Raw genomic sequence first — 19,015 nt, forward strand, 5'->3', positions numbered from 1 at the left:
CCCAGCTCCTAAGTCACTGCAACCCCTGGCAGAACAGATTTATACACGGGCCCCAAAGAGACCCCAAATGGCCTTTGCAACACAGCCCCTTGGCCTGTGTTTCCAAGAGCCCTAAGAAAACCCCACGTAGAAAAATACTTTACAAGGAATATGCTCTAATCTCAGCCAGAGAAAAATACAGCTTTTGGGGGTGGGAGGGGCAGGTCACAGGAGCTGTACCCAAAATGCATAGGCAGGCAGGACGCTCACCGGGGACGGGCATCGGGAAATGTCAAGTCTGGGATCTATGACCCCCATGAGAAGCCAGAATATTGCATATGAGAAGGCTGGCCACGGCCAGGGGCCACCTGCCGGGCCTGGTTGCATACGTCTGGGAGATGGCAGAGGCCTCAGCCGGAGGAGGCAGGGGGCACTGGTCGGGGAGGGGATGCTTCTTCTCACCGGCAGTCGAACGCAGCTCTCCTGAGCCGAGAGGCCCTGGGAGTGCGGCCTGTCCAGCCCTGTCACTTGACAGAGGCCCAGAGAGGCTAGGCAACTTGCCTAAGCTCACACAGCTGCGGCTGCCAGTGGCCATGTCTCTGCTGTGGCACCCCCTGGCCCCCCAGGCTGAGGGCTCTTGGCTTTTGCTCGGTGCCCCTGTGATGGGGGGGCAGTACCTTTTCACCCTGGGGCGGGTGTTTACACAGGAATCCAAGATAGCAGAGGCATTGGGCAGTCCAGCCCTGGCATGGAGGGCTCTCCAGGGAACGCAGGGAGCAGCAGGGTGTGGGGAAGTGGAGGGAGAAGAGGGAATGCAGGCCCTCAGGGAGAGTGTGAGCAGGGTGCCCAGTGGGCATGGTTCTGGCCCTGACAGGGAGGCCCGTACCTGCTCAGAAAGACTATCCACCCCTAGACTGTCCAGAGAAGGGCAGACTGAGAGGGGTCACAGAGCAAAAAGAACAAGCCTCTTGACTCCCCATCTTGTCCCTCGAGTGGAAGAGGATTTGGGGGCCTCCAAGGGACGGAAGCATGAAGGATGCAGGCGGGAGTGGGTGCCCCGTTTTCCTGAGACCCCCGTTAAGAGCAAAGCAACCCCCCAGCCCTGACTGAATCCTGCCTGCCCACCTCCATCCCTGGGGCTGCAGCCCAGACCACCAGGTGAAGGCCTATGCCCTTCTCAAAATCAAAAGGGTTTCTGGTCTGCGGAAAATGAGGACAATGACTTTAAGGGATGCTGGTGCTTTCAGATTTCAAGTGGGAATAAACTTTCTTAAATCACCTCTTTGGACACTGTCACCTTTGGGCAGGAGAGAGAATGGCCCATCGCTTTCCTGCCTGCCTACGTCTGTCTCTGTGCCTCCCTCTCCCTGTCTCTCCTCCTTCATGGATTTGGAGATCGAAGAGGAGCTGTATCATCTTATATGTGATACTTCTATGGTTTTCCCATCTCCACCGAAATGGTGAACGAAAACTCCTGGGTCTTCTGTCCCAGATGACTCCCTCCCATTGCGAGGGGCCTGGCCTGAGAGGGGTGTATTCATATGGATCTCTGCCTGCCCCTCCTACAAAAGAAGGAGGAGGGGCTGAGAGCCCAAAGCCTGACACCCAGCTGGCCCAAAGGGCCCAGAACTGAGGGTCTCAAATCCCGGAGGCTTCAGACCAGAGCTGCCAAAATGAAAGAATCACTCACTTTCAGAATCAACAGGCCAATGTCTCCTGGGATTCAGCCATCCCAGCTCAAGAGCCTCTTAAGCGGGGATGCCAGCAAGCCCCAAACACCAGAATTCTGGAGTAGGGAAGGGGCTAGGCTGCCACCCTGAGTGGCATCCCTCTTGGGGGGAGGCTGTCCAGAAAAGGTGGCCCCCCAGGTGCACCCTAAATGCTCCCCCTATGGGGAAGCTAACTACCTGAGCCTGTGTGGACCCATTGCCCGGATGCCTCACACCTCAGTCCATGAATGCACTGGGGGTATCCGGTTCCCACTTGCCCACCTCCTGTGACAGGGAGCTCACTCCTCCCTGGCAACTCCATAGCTCTGCTGGGAGAAAGCACTCCCTATAGTAGCTGGGCTCCCTAGCCCCCAGGGTCCCTCTTCCAGCTGAGCAGCCTGTCTCAACCCCAACTGAGTGGGGCTCCTCTGGACATCTTGGAGTCCCAACATGGAGAAAGACCTAGATGTCACTCCAGTTGGGGCAGGGACCTCACTGCCTGGTACTTCAGGCACCAGAGAACCAGAGAATAGAGACAGATTCCAGTCCGTGGCTCAGAGCCTGCCAGACGGACAGATGGATAAGTGAGTGGCCAGGTCTCCAGCCCAGTTACAGGTCTGGGGGCCAGGACCTACTACCGAGGCCCGTGGGTGTCCAGACCACGTGCTGACTTCAAAGCATCCGGGGGCTGTTGGGGCCTGGTGCTCGTGGCGCTCGGCCACTCTGGGTCAGTGGGTTGCGGCTGATGACCAGCGCCAGGATGTCACCTGCCTCCGCCAGGAGCGGCACGGCCAGGCAGCAGTCAAAGTCCCGCGTGCGAACATGGTTGACCTGCAGGGAACACAGCCAAGGGGGCAGACGGGCATCAGCTGCGCCCGGGCTGAAGAAGGTAGGAATCACTGAGATGTCCTCCAGTGTGGGCCCGGCCCCAGCCCACATACAGGGTAAACCTAGAGCACACTCAAAAGAGAAGTCCTCCTTCATCGAGCTCTCTTTCAATCCTTCTGGTTAGGTTTTATCAAAGAGAAACCCCGAAGGAGGTGCCAGGACATCCTTCCTGCTCCTCTAACACCTACTTCTCTCCCTTTTTCATGAAAGAGCAGACCACACACTCAGCTTCCTGCCTAGAATTGGTGACATTGCTTTGTTTCTGTTTTATTTTTATTTCACACTGACCTTCTATGTCAAGCAAGGGGTGCTGGTCTTTCATTCCTAAATGACATGAAAAGCTTCTTTTCAAAATAAATTTAAGTCAGAAAAACTCCACCAATTTAAAGGAAACATATGCAGTAAGTGTAGCGCGAACATAGCAGAAATCGCACCAAAGGAACAAAAGTAGCTGGGGCGAGGGAAGAGCAGCGCAGCGTGGCCGGGCGAGGGCTGTCCCAGAGCTTTCCCTGGGCTCACCCGTATTTCCCAGGCTCCCTTGCAGTTGGCGAGGTCACGTGACTGGTTCTGGCCAATCGGCCATAAAGGGCAGTGGCCGGTGTTGCTTCTGGGTGGAGGCAGGAAAAAACCCACGTGTGGTTTTCCAGATTCGGTTCCTAGGTCACAGGGTCGAAGGCTTTTGCAGAGGGTAGAGCCCCCACCAGCCTGGCGGAGCAAGCCTATGCCGCCCCCCAGCGGACAAATAAAGGTTCGTGTGTTAACCACTAAGATTCGGGGTTGTTAGTGCAACATAACTGAGCCTAACGGGCCCATAGGACTGGTGTTGTTACTCGCTTCGCACATGAGGAAGCCGGGGCTCAGAGAGAGAAGGTGACCGGCCTAAGGCCACTCAGCCAGGGTGGAAGTGGGGCTCTTTCCCCCGAGGCAAGGAAAGGCCACGCTATCATGGTGCCCCCAGCCCAGCATTACCTGAAGAACCCTGTCGAAGGGCCGGAGGCCCCCACGTTGGGCTGGCCCATCGGGGCGCACAGTGTGGACATAGACACCCTTCTCCAGGAGGCCGTCAGAGACGCTAAAACCAAAGTCATTCCGCAAGGGGTCCTTGTGCAGGGTCACCTGGGAACAGAAGGAGGGGGAAGTCCCTGGAGCTCTGACCTTTGTCCCCAGCTCCCCACAGCAGCCCACGTCCCTTGGTGTGGGACCCACGCCCCGCCCACTGCCCAGCCGGCTCCCGGCCACTACCACACAGCGCCCCCTCGCGTCCTCCCTGGCAGCACAACTTCCCGTTCCCGGCACCAGTCACAGTGGGAAGCCGGGGAAGGGGTTCCTTCTCCGTTCTTCTTCAGTCCTCTCCCTTCCCCCCAGGAGAAAGTCTCGGTGGCGTATCGACGGGTTTTCACCCCTCTAACACTTGCTCATCTCGCAAATAGCAAGAGGCTCTGAGCCTTCTGAGGGCTACTGGCTGAGAGGTTTCTTCTCCCTTGTTTTTCTATATAGTAACCTACAGATGGCAAGGGAGGCTGGCTTCTCCTTTAAGGAACTGATAACTGATATATATGATATATATACACACACACACACACGCATACATATACATGTATCATATATAAACGTGTTCCTATTTTATATACACACACACTATCTTAAGTGGGGAAAAAGTCTACTTAAAGAAAAATATTCATAGCAGCCCAGTGTGCATCACAGGGGTGTGTGTGTATCACCCAAATGGTGAGAATTTGACAAGTTCCACCTAGTACAAAATTGTGTTTGGTGGAGGAAAATGAAGCCCAGGAGGGGTGGGCCCATCTGGAGCCGCTGGTGGGTCCTCACGACACCAGGCCACGCATCCAGGCTTCCCAGGCCCAGCCCCAGCGCCCACCTTGTGCATCTCTAAGGGTGTCGGCAGCAGCAGTTCCTGCATCTCTTCAGGGGACGCTCGTGCCTCCTGGCCCCTCCGCCAGGGCCGGTGGCTGGGCCTGCCCTCGAGGGCCACACTCTGCACCGTGCCCGTCATGATGGATGCCTGCGGACACAGAGCCCTTCACTCGGATGCTTGTTTGCTCGCTGTTTGCATCAGCATCTGTGGACACCTACTATGTATCAGCCTTCAAGGTCACAATGGTGCACAGCATAGACAGGGTCCCTGCTCTCCAGGGGCTCCAGTCTGATCGTGGGCGGGGGGGGGCGGTCCTCGATCACACCCACGATCAGAATACTAATTGTTGGCACTGAATGGTTAACACTTACTCTGTGCTGAGCTCAGTTCCACTCACTATACACACACAACTCATTTTGTCCTCTACGATACTACAAGAAAGACAGGCAAATACCATTTTGGGGGTCCATTTTACAGGTGAGGAAACCCAGGCTAAGAGAAATTATGATTTCAACTCAGAATCTGGTTTCAAAGTCAAGGGTCTTAACACTCTGCTATCTTGCTGATCATAAAAATAAATAAGATAAAATCACACACAAAACCTAGAAGAGTTTACCACCCCAAGATTGTCACTAAAAGATCTTAAAGATGAACTCAGAAGCAAAAAGTAGAATGCAAAAAGCAACAGTGAGCAAAGAAATTAATTGCCTACAACCCTAATGAGTACTGACTAAAATCCCACATTAACTAACTTCGAGCAATTTGTAAACAAGCAGGGAGACTAGAGGAGAGAGTTTAGAGGGAAATGGAAGCATTCTACAGGCCCTGTCTCCTTCAGAAGGGGGGCCAAAGGCATTGATTCGACTTTGCTAGAAAAAGCAAAGCGAAGATAGTGAAAATTCTAGGCCAAGTCAGTTGCGCCTAGTCTTTTCAAAAAGTTAGCGACATGGTCTATCCATAGAATGGAATATTATTCGGCCATAGAAAGCATGAAGTACTGATATGTTCTACAACATCAGGCTAAATGAAAAAAGTCAGACACGAAAGGCCACATACTGCATGACCCCATTTATAAGAAATATCCAGAACAGGCAGATCCATAGAGACAGAAAGCAGATAGCAGTTGGGAGATGTGGGGTTTCTTTTTGGGATGTTAGAAATGTTCTGGTCGTGTATACGCAACATCATGAAAACACTAAAAGCCCCTGAATTATTCGTGATTATCCTTAATTAATTCTTTTTACTTTTATTTTTTTTAAAGATTTTATTTATTTATTTGACAGAGAGAGAGAGCACAAGCAGGGGGAGCAGCAGGCAGAGGGAGAGGGAGAAGCAGGCTTCCCGCTGAGCAGGGAGCCCGATGTGGGGCTCGATCCCAGGACCCCAGGACCTCAGGATCATGACTGAGCTGAAGGCAGATGCTTAACTGACTGAGCCAACCAGGCACCCCTACTTCTTTTTGCTTTTAATATTCAATTTACTTTAACGTGGTAAATTTTATGTTATGTGAGTTTTATCTTGGTAAACAAAAATTTTAACTTAGCATCATTAAAAAGGCACTGGACTAAAATTAAGAGAGACTGAAAAAGCATAACAACGAGGTGCCAAGCTTTGATTGGGCACCAGCTTAGCCAGACCAGGTATAAAGGGAAATTTGGGGTCAACCGTGAAAACCTGCATATGACCTTGGTATTAGAAGAAATGAAAATGTATCAGAAGGTTATTTCCATATGTGGGAAAAAATGGGGTAGCTGACAGAAAAAATGTACAAAAGAGCATGTACATCATGGTTTCACTATCCTAAAAATACATATACACTCACTGAAGCAGTAACAGTCATGATCTATGTGTAGTGGGAATGTTGTGTTCTTATGTTTTATTTTGCTTATTTTAGTTTTGATTTTATTTTGTTTATCTAATTTTGCACCATCCACATATATGGCTCCTGTAATAATAAAAAATTTGAAATTTAAAAACTGAGTATTAAATGAATTAAGGATAATCACTAAAAGAATAAAATTACAAAATGTCCATTTTGGTGGTGGAGAGAGTAAACAGGAATAAAAGATTTATCAATACAAGAATAGGAAAGATAGATCAGAAGTATAGAGTAAGTAGGATACATAGAAAGTATAAATTATATGCTAGAATTAAGTTTAATTATATTAGTAATCACAATAAATATAAATGAACTAGCTTAAAAAGGAGACTCTTGGATTGGGGGAAAAATAAGCTACATACAGCATATAACAGATACATTTAAAATGATAAATGTACACACTTAGTAACACAGTAAGCTTGTAAATAAATATATTGGAAAAAAGACAGGAAACACTGCTAAAATAAAGCTGATGGAACCATATTATTATGAGGGAAAATGGAATTTAAAGTGGAAAGCACATAGATCCGGATAGAGATACTGATTAATAATAAAAAGAAAAATTCACCAAGAACTTATAGCAAGCATGAATTTATATGAAACTAACAATATAACCTCAAGGGATAGAAAACAAAAATTGACAATGTCAAAAACTTGCCAAATCTCCACTCATGACGGGAATTTTATTATACCGCTAATAAAAAAAACTATAAAGATAAAGCATATAACATTTCATAAGGATGCAAACTCCAAAGAATTCATAGCAAACTTAACATATCTCCTGGCCACAGTACATATGAATTAAAAGCAAATATGAATTGGTTTTAAAATGTGGGTTTAAAAAAAAAAACTCTCCACTTCTGTGTAATTCAAGGGCTTAACTAAAATCGTAATAGAAATTTTTGAAATATTTGGAATTGAATGATCAACGAAAGCATCACAAATCAAAATTTGGGGAATGCAGCCAAAGCCGTGCTTATGGGTAAAATCATAGCTTAAGGTGCACTATGGTAGAAAACAAGGAAGACTGAAAATGAAGGAGCTAAGAAACCATTTGTGTTATTTAAATAACACAAATAAAGTAGAAGCTAAACACAGAAATGAGTAAGATAGAAAACAATGAGAATTGGGCACCTGGGTGCTCAGTCGTTAAGTGTCTGCCTTTGGCTCAGGTCATGATCCCAGGGTCCTGGGATCGAGTCCCACATCGGGCTCCCTGCTTGGCAGGAAGCCTGCTTCTCCCTCTCCCACCCCCACTCCCCCTGCTTGTATTCCTGCTCTTGCTATCTCTCTGTCAAATAAATAAATAAAATCTAAAAAAAAAGAAAACAATGAGAATTAACAAAGCCAAAAATCAGTTCTTTGAGGAGCCTAGTAATTGGCAAGACTGATGGAGGAAAAAAATGGTACCAATCAACAATTTAGGGGCAAAAGCACAGATAAAGTGGAAGTTTAAATTATTGCTCTCAGAGCATGAAAGAGCTTCTGAAATGACCAGTCGGATCCTTCCTAGACCTTCCCGGGCAGCCTGTTCCAAAGTGGGCCATGCTGACCTCACACAAAGCTGCATTCACTTCTCAGGTCCCCTGACCCCTCATCCCCTGTGTTGTCTGTCCCTGATGCTCACATCCACATGCTTCCACGGAGCATGCCCACAACCACGTCCCCAGACTGCACCTGCACACACACACCCCCCCCAAAACTGCCCCTCAGCATCCAAATGGGCGCTCAGACACACCTGTTCTGAAAATACCCTCAGCATTTGTGCATACATGAGCATGCTCACACACATGCACACACGCATGCCCCCGGTGCGCACATGATGATTCCAGACATGTCCGTATGTGCACATACCTCCACGTGCCATACCACGGTGCTCTCAATCACACCTGCACGTGGGTAAAGACGCCTTTACACGGAGGGTGCCGAGTGAGTGCATGATACACACTACACATGAACAGGATCCCGTCAACATGCTTGCTTCCCACGGGCACGCACGTCGGTGTGTCCATGCACGGGGGCCCCCAGGAAGGTCTGTGGGGTGGGTGGCCCTACCTCCAGTTCCCTCAGCAGCTCTGACTGACCACATGACTCCAGGTCTTCGAGCGCTTCCCCGAACATGCGCCAGAAGCCCTCCTCACGGGCAGGGCCAGGGGCTGGGCTGTAACGTAGGAACCAGAGAGTGTCAACTCCTGGCAGGCGGGTGGGTGGGCAGGCGGGCTGGGGCCTGAGGAGTCTTCGGGGCCCCGGGGCCCAGCGTTGGGCTCGAGGGGCCATAGGGTGGGCGGGCAGGCGGGCGGGCAGGCAGGCGGGCGTCCTCGGTGGCAGTGCTGGGGCCCCGGGGCAGTGGTTGGTGACACGGAATGGGGGGAAGACGCAGTTAGGGGCGACCAGGACTGTCGGTGGCCAGTTAGAACAGGGGCAGATGAGACGGGGTGGAGAGCGGTGACACAGGACGCCTGGGAAGAGAGACAGACGGACGGACAGACAGACAGACAGAGAGGAGATCCATGGTGTAGCCCCAGAGGACGGCCCCTGGCCCCACCCAGACACATGGCATCATAGCACAGTGACAGGGACAGAGCTGGAGCCAGCGAGGACACAGATGGATGGAAAGGAGAGTGTATCTGCGCTTGGGGAAGGGTCCAGGCCACCCCACAGGTTCCATCACAGGCTGTATGGGCCCATCGTCAGCTCTAAAATCGAGGCTCGTTAGAATGGTAACAAGTCACACTTGCACACTTCATAGTTCACAAAGCCAACTGCCACCTACAAAGTCCTGGCCGCTTAGAAAGGATGGTTTGCAAAGCACTTTCTTACAAAGGCCCACGAGCTTTTCTCTCCTAGGGAGACTCAGGGAGGATGATGGGCAATAGTTGCCTCCTGTCCTTCCCATTTTATAGATGAGAAGACTAAGGCTGAAGGATATTCTCTCCATTCAAACCAATTCTACGAACATTCCCCGGGCCAGGGCTCCGCAGGGCCTGGGGCTACGGCAGTGAGTAAGGTGTAGCCCCTGTTCTCAAGGAGCTGATAATTCAGTCACAAAGTGTGCAGCAGTCCCCACTGGGTGCCAGGCACTCAACGAGGGGCGCTACGCAGAAGGGACCGCAGCCAGGTCGTGAACCAGGTGGGCACAAGGCGGCCAATGCCACGAGGAGGCTCGCAGTGGCGGCTTGGGGACCAGCAGAGAGAGGGATGCCTTCTGTCTGAGAAAGCCGGGGGAGCCTCCGGGAGGAGGCGGGAGAATGTGAGCTGGGTTTGCACGGCCGCACAGGCCTTGGCCAGGAGAGAGAGGGAAGGGCACTGGAGGCAGAAGGAAGTGCCCGATCCAAAGCACAGACACAGGAGGGGTGGCTAGGGCTGGGTGAGGAACAGCATTTCTCCACAGGGCCTGCTCTCTGCGAGAGCCTCCTCCAGGAGTGATGCGGTGTCCTTCAAAGCCAACCGCTACCAAACCCACCACATCCACGGCCAGGGCGGGTGCCTGGGACCTGAGGGCTCTTGCAGGAGGCCATCAAGCAATCTGGGCTAAGTTAGGAGGGTCAGGTTCAAGTTCTGAGCTGTTCTGAGAATGGGAGATTACCAGACTCTGGAAAGGCAAACACCTTCCACGCCTTTGCCACTGCTGTGCCCTCTGCCTGGCACACCCTTGTCCCCATCTCAGCCTGGCTGAGGCAGCTCTGCCCGATGCTTCCTCCCTTCTCCTGGGAGGCGCCCCTCCTCAGGAGCTGGACAAGACCCCTCTGCTGCCCCACCACTATGGAGACCGGGAGACCATGACTGCCTCCTCCCTCGTGGCATTCCCACCACAGACCTAGTTGGTGGCTCCCAATCCTCCTCTTCCTCCTCCTCGGGGAAGCTCTCGTCCGTGGGGGCCGGGGTATAGCTCGTCCTCCGGGGCTCGGTGGGTGGGGGGCTGCTTCTCAGCCGGCTGGGCCGCCACTCCTGGGGGGTCACGCCCCGAGCCACCGTCTGCGGAGTGTAGGAGCCTGCCAGGTGGAGAGGTGGGTGTCTGTTTCCACTTCGGCTTGCCCTCCTTCCCACCCCTTTTCCAGCTGTGCTAGATGACCCTGGATAGGTCTTGGCCCCCTCTGGCCTTACATGACTACCCAGAGTCCCCTGAGGGCCCTGCCACCTAGTCCCTACCCCCAGAACCCCCCAGAACTCCTGATCACCCAGCAGAGGAGTTCATGGCCAGGGCTCTAAGACCCTGTCTCGGCTCCATGCCATGGGCTTAGCCTGGCTGCCTCCTACCTGGGGAGGAGGCTCACCATTGTAACCATTCCTCTCGGCCTGCCTTTGGGAGCTCTCAAGACCCTGCCCCAGGGGTAAGCTACGAGATGCTTATCAAGTACAAGAGACGGGGAAGCAGAGACCCAGGGAAGGCAGATAGATATACAGCCAGTGAGGACCAGGGCTGGGAGCCACCTGAGGCCACTTAGAGGCCTCGCTCCACTAGTTCTCTGAGCCGGGCCTTACAGAGGCCAGAAGGCCAGCTGCTAGATTCAAATGCCCCCCAAACCCCGAGGCCACCCATGAGTCTCAACATGCCCGGGCAGGGGAGCTTGTGTCCTCAGAGGGCAGCCTGGATGTGTCCACCTTAAGGCAGGGTCTTGCGGGACAGGGTGGGAAGGGGCTTTCTGCCTTCCTATCTTCAACTGGATGCAATAAACACTGCTTGGGCGCCTGCTGTGTACAGGGCACCAGGCTAGGAATGAGAAAGACAAAGGTGAAGCCAGCTTGGTCCCTAACCTCAAGATGGGGAACTCCATGGTGCTATGGATGCTAATCAAAAGGTGTATGAAGGCCTGGGGTCCATGCTCTGAGCAGTAAGGGGCCCTGAGAATGGCTAATGGGGCCCAGGCAGGTCTGCCTCCAGGAAGTGTCCCTGAAGGATGGAGCAGGGAGAGGAGGAGGGAGGATGAGGCCGAGGGAACAGCCCCTGCAAAGGCCTGGCAGCTGGGGCAGCCCAGAGAGAGCATGTCACTTGGCCTAGGGCCCCGAGGCGTTACCTGGGCCCCCGAATCCACCCTCTGTGGCCGAGCTGTCCCAGGACTCCACAGCACTATCCACACTGGGCACAGCGGATGAGAACCGGGCTGCCATCAGGCCTCCTTTGAGTGCCTCTGGTGGGTCCTCATCTGCATCGCTGGTCTCGCTGAGGCTGCCCGACTTGCGGCATGGGAGGGGGCCTGGGACAGAAAAGGGGTGTCACCACCACTGGCCTCTGACCTCAGAGACACAGAGACACTCAGTGAGCCTCAGTTTCCCCACTTCAGTCTGGTTTGGGAACTCACAGGCACTGAGCGCCCCCTCCACACTCCCGAGCCTGCTACTGAGCAATCTGATAGGAGGAGAAGGGGCACACTAATGGGCAAACCCATTTCACAGACAGGAAAACTGAGGCTGAGTTCTCTGAGCTGGGCCCTGGGGAGTCCCTGAGGTTCTGGGTCTGCACAACACGCCCAAGGTCACATGGTGAACAACAGTGGAGCCCAGATTAGAAGGAAGACCCAAAAGCTCAGGTTCCTTCCCTTGCAGGTGGTGGTCTCCCTGCCAAGGTACAGGGTGCAAATTCAGGGGAACTGAGGAATGTACAAACTTCGGCCCTAAGGCAGAACAAGCAGCCTTGAGAGGCGGGAGGCGATGGAGAGGGTGGTTCAGACCCAGACTCTGCCCTACACAAGCTGTGACCTTAGGACCACCACTCCCCTCTCTGAGTCTGGCCTCCTCAGCTGTCCCAGGTGTCTTCCCACCTGCATAGGATTTGGTGAGGATGCCATGGGGTTGGGCACATGAACCTGGCACAGAGGCACAGAGGGATTTCCCTTCCTAAATGGGTGGATGGCCCCGGGGGGCGGGGGGGAGGCTCACGGTCTAGCTGCTTCTTGATCTTCAGTGTGACAGTCTCGCCAGCCACCTGTAGGAGGTGGATGGCCTCACTCAGAGGCCGGCCCTTGAGGCTAACGCTGTTGATGGCCAGGATACGATCCCCAACGTGGATAGCGCCAGTCCTGGGGAGAGGGCACAGGACAGAGAATGAGAGACATTCAAGGCTTCCAGGAGGGGGTCTGCCCTCAGGGAACTCAGGAACCCCAAGGCACAAGCCTGACTGACCTCAGTTAAACCCAGCTGTAGCAAAAAGCAAGTGTCATTTAAGGTGGCATTAAAAAAGGTATAATGTCTAGAATTTGGGGGATGCATGGTGGCTAAGTCGGCTAAGCGTCCGATTCTTGATTTTGGCTCAGCTCATGATCTCAGGGTCGTGAGATTGAGCTCTGCATTGGGCTCCGTGCTGGGCATGGAGCCTGCTTAAGATTCTCCCTCTCGCTCTGCCCCTCCTCCCACTCTCTTCCTCTCTAAAAAACAAAAAATAAAAAAAAAATTAAGTCTAGAATTTGGGGCGGGGGAGGGGATTATTCTGCCTGACTCTAAAGTCAGGTTCTGGAATCAGTGTCAAGCATGATCTGGGGCCCCGTTTCTCAACTTCCCTGAGTCTCAGTTCCTTCACGTGTAAAATGGGAGTGATAAACTTACTTTATCTAATTGTAGTTGAAAGATGGCTGGGTGGAAGGGATTCGTGTTTCCCTCCAGCAGAAATCCATGGGGAGCCTTTCCTTTCCCTGGGCCTGTTTTCTTACCCAGAGAATGAGCACAGGGTGCTCAGCTGACCTCACAAGGGGGTGCTAGGGGCTGATAGGGCCAGGCAGTAGCCTTGCTCTGGCCCAGTGGGGTCTCTACCTGGACACCATTAGAATTACCTGAGGAGCGTTTTTAAAAATGTGTGCTGCCTGGCCCTGACCCCTGGCCGATGAAATGGTATCCCTGGGAACTGGGCTGGGGAAGGTGATCGTGAGATACCAGCCCCATGTGGCTACTGGGTCCCGAAACGTGGCTGGCCCAAACTGAGATGGCTTGACTATAGAAAATACACAACGGGTTCTGAAGACCCAGTATGACAAAAAGAATGTAAAACATCTCGTTATAATTTGTATATTGACTACACATGTTAACATAAATACGTATTTAAGATTCATGTTATTCTTTTCTTTTATTTTTCTAATATGGCCCCCAGAAAGTTTATACTGAAACGTGGGGCTCGCATTACATTGCAGTTGGTCAGCACTGAGCTAGATCAGCCCGGTGAGGGCAAGGGCACTGTCTGTTGCGTCCTCAGCTCCCAGAACGGGCTGGCACCCGGTAGGTACCCAGTCAAGGTGGGAGTAGATGAACACACTTGAGATAGGAACCGTCCACACTGGCCTTTGCAGTGGGCCAGCAGGGGGCGCTCCAGGAACAGGGAGCCCTCCACCGACCCTCAGTCCCCTCCATCCTATTGCTGCAGACCACCACCATGTGGGCCCTCCTGCTTTCATCCTCCTCGGGGGGCCCAGCCTGTCCCACCCAGGCCTGGCATCCCTGTGACCCCTGTGGGGCCCTGTTCCACCTCTGGGCCCCAGATTCACCTGCTCCCCCCAGTCTGGACAGCCTGCGACACCCTCTTTCTCACAGCTTTCCCAGAGGAGAGGACAGAAGGGCGGCCTCTAATGCCTCCCGAAAAGCCCCAGGCTGTGCCAGGATTGAAGGCACACAGCAGGGGATCCAAAATGGCTCACAGTGCTGACTTTCCAGACACGCGGAATCTCCAGGTTGGGAGGGAGGTCTGCCAGGGGGGCTGGTCTGCCTCTGTGGAACTGAGGCTCAGCGAGGCCTGATGTCACCCAGGACATCGACGTTGGAACCGAGGTCAGAATCCACTTTGACCGTTCCCAAAGCCCAACCCCTGCCCCATGAGGGTCCCCAGGCCTGCCCTGTGTGTCCCCACAGAACCCCAGCTCACCTCTCAGCGAGACCACGCTTGGTGAGGCCTGAGATAACAATGGGGTCAAAAGGCTCCTCTGTGCCCGAGATGGTGATGCCCAGGGGACCCCCGTAACGTTTCAGTTCCACTGTGTAGCTGATCGCCCCTGTGGTCTCCTGCTCATCTGCAAAGGTGGAAGCCATCAGGTGGAGCGCAGTGGGGCAGGACCCAGGGGAGCTGGATGCCCCCAGCCCCCAGGGTCCTGATGTACTTATCCCTCAAACTCATCCATCCACTCATTCGTTAATCCACCTATCTGCTCGTGCCATGACTTCAGATGGCACTGCCCAGGGATCCTGAGGCTACCTTCTGCCTCCACAAATGTTTTCTTGCACCCAAACCCCATGGAAAAAAGAAGAAAGAAAAGAATCGTGAAACCAACATTCTAAACTATAGATTTCACCCAGGACACAAAATAACAATCATGAGGATAAGAAGAAACCAGACTTCCAGCTTTTCTTTAAAAAAAGATGAAGAAGAAGAATCTGCCCACAAGGGACCATCCTTCCCAGGGCAGGAGTCGGCAGCTGCCCCTCTGAATAAGGGATTGGCTCTCCAGGGGCCACAAGCCTCACGCCTCCCTTCTGCCTCCCCAACCTGCATCATTTTTTCTTACCTTCTGTCCAGGTCACTCACTTCTGTCACCTGTCTGGCCTCAGAGGTGTCAGAGTTGGCAGCCTTTACTTCTTCACTCACACATCACCCACGCAGCATGTATCCCCCTGCGGCATCCCTGCCCCACCAACCCCTCTGCTCACTGCTGCCCCCTGTGGACCTCCTCTGCTAGGCATTGTGCTAGCCATGGAGGATCCAGGCAGCCCCGGGGACCAGGAGACATCCGAGCGCGGGGCTGCCTCCCTGCATTTGCTCATTCAAGGAGTCTCCACCAGCAGCCTGCCACCCTCCCTCCTCGGCCAGAGGGAGCCCCGAATTGCAAGCTGGAAACTGCTGATCCTGTGGGGGGACCGAGAGAGGTGGCAGGCCCGGGTGAGGGCCATACCAGAGTTGTCCTCATCCTTCCGGATCTTCAGCTTCACCAGGTCCTCGCACTGCCGCAGGATCTGCACAGCGTCCTCCATGGGGCAGTTGTCCAAGCGGATGTTGTCGATGGCCAGCAGCTTGTCGCCTGGCTCGAGGGTGCCGGTCCTGCAGGAGCAGGGGTGGGGGACACAAAGAGCCTGGCACATGTCACTCCCCATGGACGGCTCCCCTTACCCTGTGTCCAGGGCCATCCCTACCTGTGTGCCACACTGCCCTTCTTGATGTCAGAGATGATCAGGGGCTCTCCTCGCTTCCTGCTGGTCGCTGGGGGGAAAGAAGCCATGAATCCAACCTTTGATGGCCTCAGCCTCGAGGAGGAGGGCTGGGAGGGCCCAGGAGTTGGGGCATGAATGCTGAGCCACATGCCCTGCTCTCACTGCTTCCTGCCTGGTGACCACGAGTAAATCAGCCCCCCTTCTGCCTCACTTTCCCGGGAACACTGCAAAATGGGGGTGGCACCACAGAACTCATGGAGATGTCACGAGATTAAACTAGACAAGGCAAAACCTAACGTGGATCCCGGCACATAGTAGGTGCTCAGTCCACATCAGCCCTTTGCCCTTCTGCTCAGCCCATCCCCCAGCAAACTGTGAGCCCCTTCAGGGGCTGTGTCTAGCTGGCACCCCCACCTAGCACAGGGTGGGCCCCAGAACTAGGCGACCCATCCACAGTTGAGTTTTCCCTTCTCCCAGCTGCCGGGAGTGCTGGCTGAATGGCTCCCGGGGGCTCCCTCTCTGGGAATTGCCTTTGGCCGAGAGAACGGCCTCACCCAAGGCTGCATAGCTCCTGGGTGTGGCCTGGTCCACGCAGTGGTGCAAAGGCCTGGCTCCCAGCCTCATTCACGGCAACTTCCAAAGCCTTCCTGGCCCTAGAGCTCTCCGTGGGACTGGCTGCATCACAACCAGCTTCTCCGTCCACCCAGTCCCACGTCCCTCACCTGGCACAGGTGTTGATTCCAAGGGCCCTTCTCAGTAAAACCCCCCCGAATGTAACTTTGTCTAAGAAGCTCTTTCTGGGGGAATGTGACCTAAGACAATGGGTGCTACATGAGTAGCTACATTTTCTTGCAAAAAAAGTCCATCTGGGCTAATGGGTTTTCCCATTAGTGACCAGATGGTAGGAGCCCTTTCTAGCCCATGTGGCATCTTTGCAGATAAGACAAGGGCGCCCCTTCCAATTAGTCCACTGAGGAAATGATGTAATAAAATGGTAAGTCTACCTCAGATGGGCACCCTCGTGTCATGTACAACTTGTGCAACTGTACCTGGCAGCCCTATCCGGAGTTTCCTGGGCTAGGAGCAGCTTCTCCCCTCCCAGATTGCTTAAACTCCCACCTCCATTGACTGTGGAGTCTGGGGTAGGAAGGGGCTGCACCAGGAGCATCCCCCTCCTCCAGGCTGGAGGTGTGGCTCGCTGGGGTTGGGGACTGGACCGCGGGGAGGGACTCACAGCCAATGGTGATGCCCAGCTCCACGCCTCGCCTCTTGGGCAGCTTCACGTGGAAGGTGCCACTGCTCGGGATGACGGACTCTGCATGCAAACACACGTGGACGTGTGTGAGACCCAAGGGAGGAGATGCAGGGAGTCCCAGCTCCCCACCCATTCTAGGCCAGCTGGGAGAGAATGTGAAGTCACCATCCCAACCCTATCCTGACAGAGGAGGAAACTGAGGCATGGTGAGCTGACATCTGTCTCAGACAATCAATCCGGTCAGAGCAGATTTGGGGCGGGCACCCAGACCCCATGACTGCCATCCAGGGGTTCCTCAGAGGCAAACCCAACCCAGTTCAGATCCAACAACAATTTACTAAGCACCTACTATGTGCCAGGCGTTAGCTGGGTGTTTTCCCACAACTGATCTCATCTAACTCAAACAATATCCACTGTAGTAGAAGGACTCTATTCAGTATTTCACGGCTGGGGAAACTGAGGATGGTGGTGGGCAAGAAAGTCCTGTCCAAAGTCACAGAATGTCCAAATCACAGGACCAGAGTTCTAACCTGAGTTTGTGTTTGGGGTTCTTTACCTAAGGCCTGCCGAGGGGCATGGGATATTTTCAGCCCCCCTCTGCCCTCCCTTAGGTCCTGTTTTGGCACAAAAATCCCTCATCAACCCTCAGACTGGCGTGTGGGATTCCTGCCTCCCCTGCCAGGGCCTTCCCTGCCACCACTAGTCCTCAGGTACACACCGCAAACGCTCTGGCAGAGGGTCACCAGGCGGGGAGTGGGATGGGGCTGGAAGAGCATGTGCCCCGGGCAGGAGCAGGATAAAGAGAGGAGGGAGCACAGGGTCCCAACGCATGAGGAGGTGGGTAGGGACACTCACTCACCTGCCACATCAAACTCGACCTCCAACACGACCTTGTGGGCCAGCGCCGCGTCCCGCAGCAGCTGGTTGGCTTCCTCCATCGTCCCGTCCTCGGTGGCAATCCCATTGATGGACAGGACCCGATCCCCGACCTGCAGCAGCCCACACCTGAACCCAGCCCCACAGAAAGAAGCAGCTCCGTTACCATCACGGCTATTCCTGGGGCACAGGAATGCCATGTGTGGGCAGGCCTGGGTCTGACTCACAGCTCAGCCCTGGGCCGGCTCTAGAGCCTCAGGCAACTAACCCCGTGACTCTGGCTAAGGGGGTAAACCTGCTGGGCCTCGGTTTCTCTGTCTGTCCAAGGGGGGGTGACACTGTGCCTTACGAGATGTGTGTATAGAGAACGCTGACTTCAGACAGACAGGGGTTCAAGTCCTGGGTCACTCATGAGCTGTGTGACCCTGAGCAAATGAATCAGCATCTCTGTGCCTCAGTTTCCTTATCTGTAAAGTGGGGCTGATGATGGAGTGGATGGGATGGTTAGGTGAGAGACCCTCGTGAAGCCAGGCTTGGCATGTGACTCAGTTTCCCTGGCTGTCTGTGAGCCCCCTGAATTGGAGAGTGGCAGGCCCAGGGGGCGGGGGCAGTTGGCTCACCTCTCTGCCGGGCTGTCGGGCTCGATGAAGCGCACGAGGGGCGGGGAGGACAGGGTCTCGGTGGCGAAGATGCCTCCCTGGAGCTGGAGGCCAAAGCCACTGAGGGGGTCTCCGCAGAGCACGACCTCTGTGGTCTCCGTGTGCACGATCTGTCCCCCAGGCCCCACCGTGCTGGAGGCCAGTGACACTGCGGGACAGGCGGGCACGGCTCTCAGGTGGACAGTCCCAGAGAGCCCTTCCTGCCAGCACCAACCCACGCCCAGGCCCAAGGACCTAGAGTCAGAGGGGCGAGTGGGTGGGAGCCCTGCCTCGCCCTGCAGAGTGCAGAGTCAGAGTGCACTCTGAGCCGTGCTCTCCCCATCTGGCCCGCGGTTGAGTCCCACCCAGCAGGGCCGTGACAAGGATGAAGGAAACCAGCTCCTGGGACTGCCACGTTGTAAACAGAGCTTCTGAGGGTTGTGCTGGTACGTGATGTTAGCTTTGTCAGAACGCTCTCATAATACCACATAGTATGCTAATTTTGGTGACAGCTTTATTGAGATACAATTTACCTATTTTTAAAGTGAACACGTCAGTGGTTTTTTAGTATATTAACAATGTTGTGCAACCATCAGCACAATCGATTGTAGAACACTTTCATCACCTCAAAAAAGAAACCCTGGTCCCTTTAGCTATTGCCCCAAATCCTCCCATCTCTCCTGGCCCTAAGCAACCACTAACCTATTTGCTTCTGTGTAGATTTGCCTCTTCTGGGCATTCCACATAAATGGAATCCTATAATCTGTGGCCTTCTGTGTCTGGCTTCTCTCACTA

General features: G+C 53.9%; 1 protein-coding gene across 3 annotated transcripts in view; it reads right to left on the reverse strand.

Annotated features, from left to right (window-relative positions):
* The window catches only part of GRIP2 (glutamate receptor interacting protein 2), a 42,673-nt gene continuing 23,658 nt past the window's right edge, over positions 1-19,015 (reverse strand). For 2 of the 3 annotated variants that reach the window (XM_034996862.1, XM_034996861.1), the window contains 13 exons: positions 18,203-18,389; positions 17,566-17,711; positions 16,686-16,766; positions 15,434-15,500; positions 15,196-15,341; positions 14,175-14,319; positions 12,209-12,348; positions 11,347-11,526; positions 10,149-10,323; positions 8,387-8,492; positions 4,456-4,599; positions 3,546-3,692; positions 1-2,519 (listed from right to left, as the gene is read on the reverse strand). In XM_034996862.1, coding sequence (XP_034852753.1) covers positions 2,361-2,519; positions 3,546-3,692; positions 4,456-4,599; positions 8,387-8,492; positions 10,149-10,323; positions 11,347-11,526; positions 12,209-12,348; positions 14,175-14,319; positions 15,196-15,341; positions 15,434-15,500; positions 16,686-16,766; positions 17,566-17,711; positions 18,203-18,389 — 1,823 coding nt within the window. In that variant the 3' untranslated portion in view covers positions 1-2,360. Of the gene's footprint in view, positions 2,520-3,545; positions 3,693-4,455; positions 4,600-8,386; positions 8,493-8,615; positions 8,791-10,148; positions 10,324-11,346; positions 11,527-12,208; positions 12,349-14,174; positions 14,320-15,195; positions 15,342-15,433; positions 15,501-16,685; positions 16,767-17,565; positions 17,712-18,202; positions 18,390-19,015 lie in introns of those variants that run through there. The other variant, XM_034996863.1, reaches the window with a different exon arrangement.

This window comes from Mirounga leonina, unplaced genomic scaffold, assembly GCF_011800145.1.
Source record: "Mirounga leonina isolate KUSES-001 unplaced genomic scaffold, KU_Mleo_1.0 Mir_94, whole genome shotgun sequence".
NCBI classification, from domain to species: Eukaryota; Metazoa; Chordata; class Mammalia; order Carnivora; family Phocidae; genus Mirounga; species Mirounga leonina.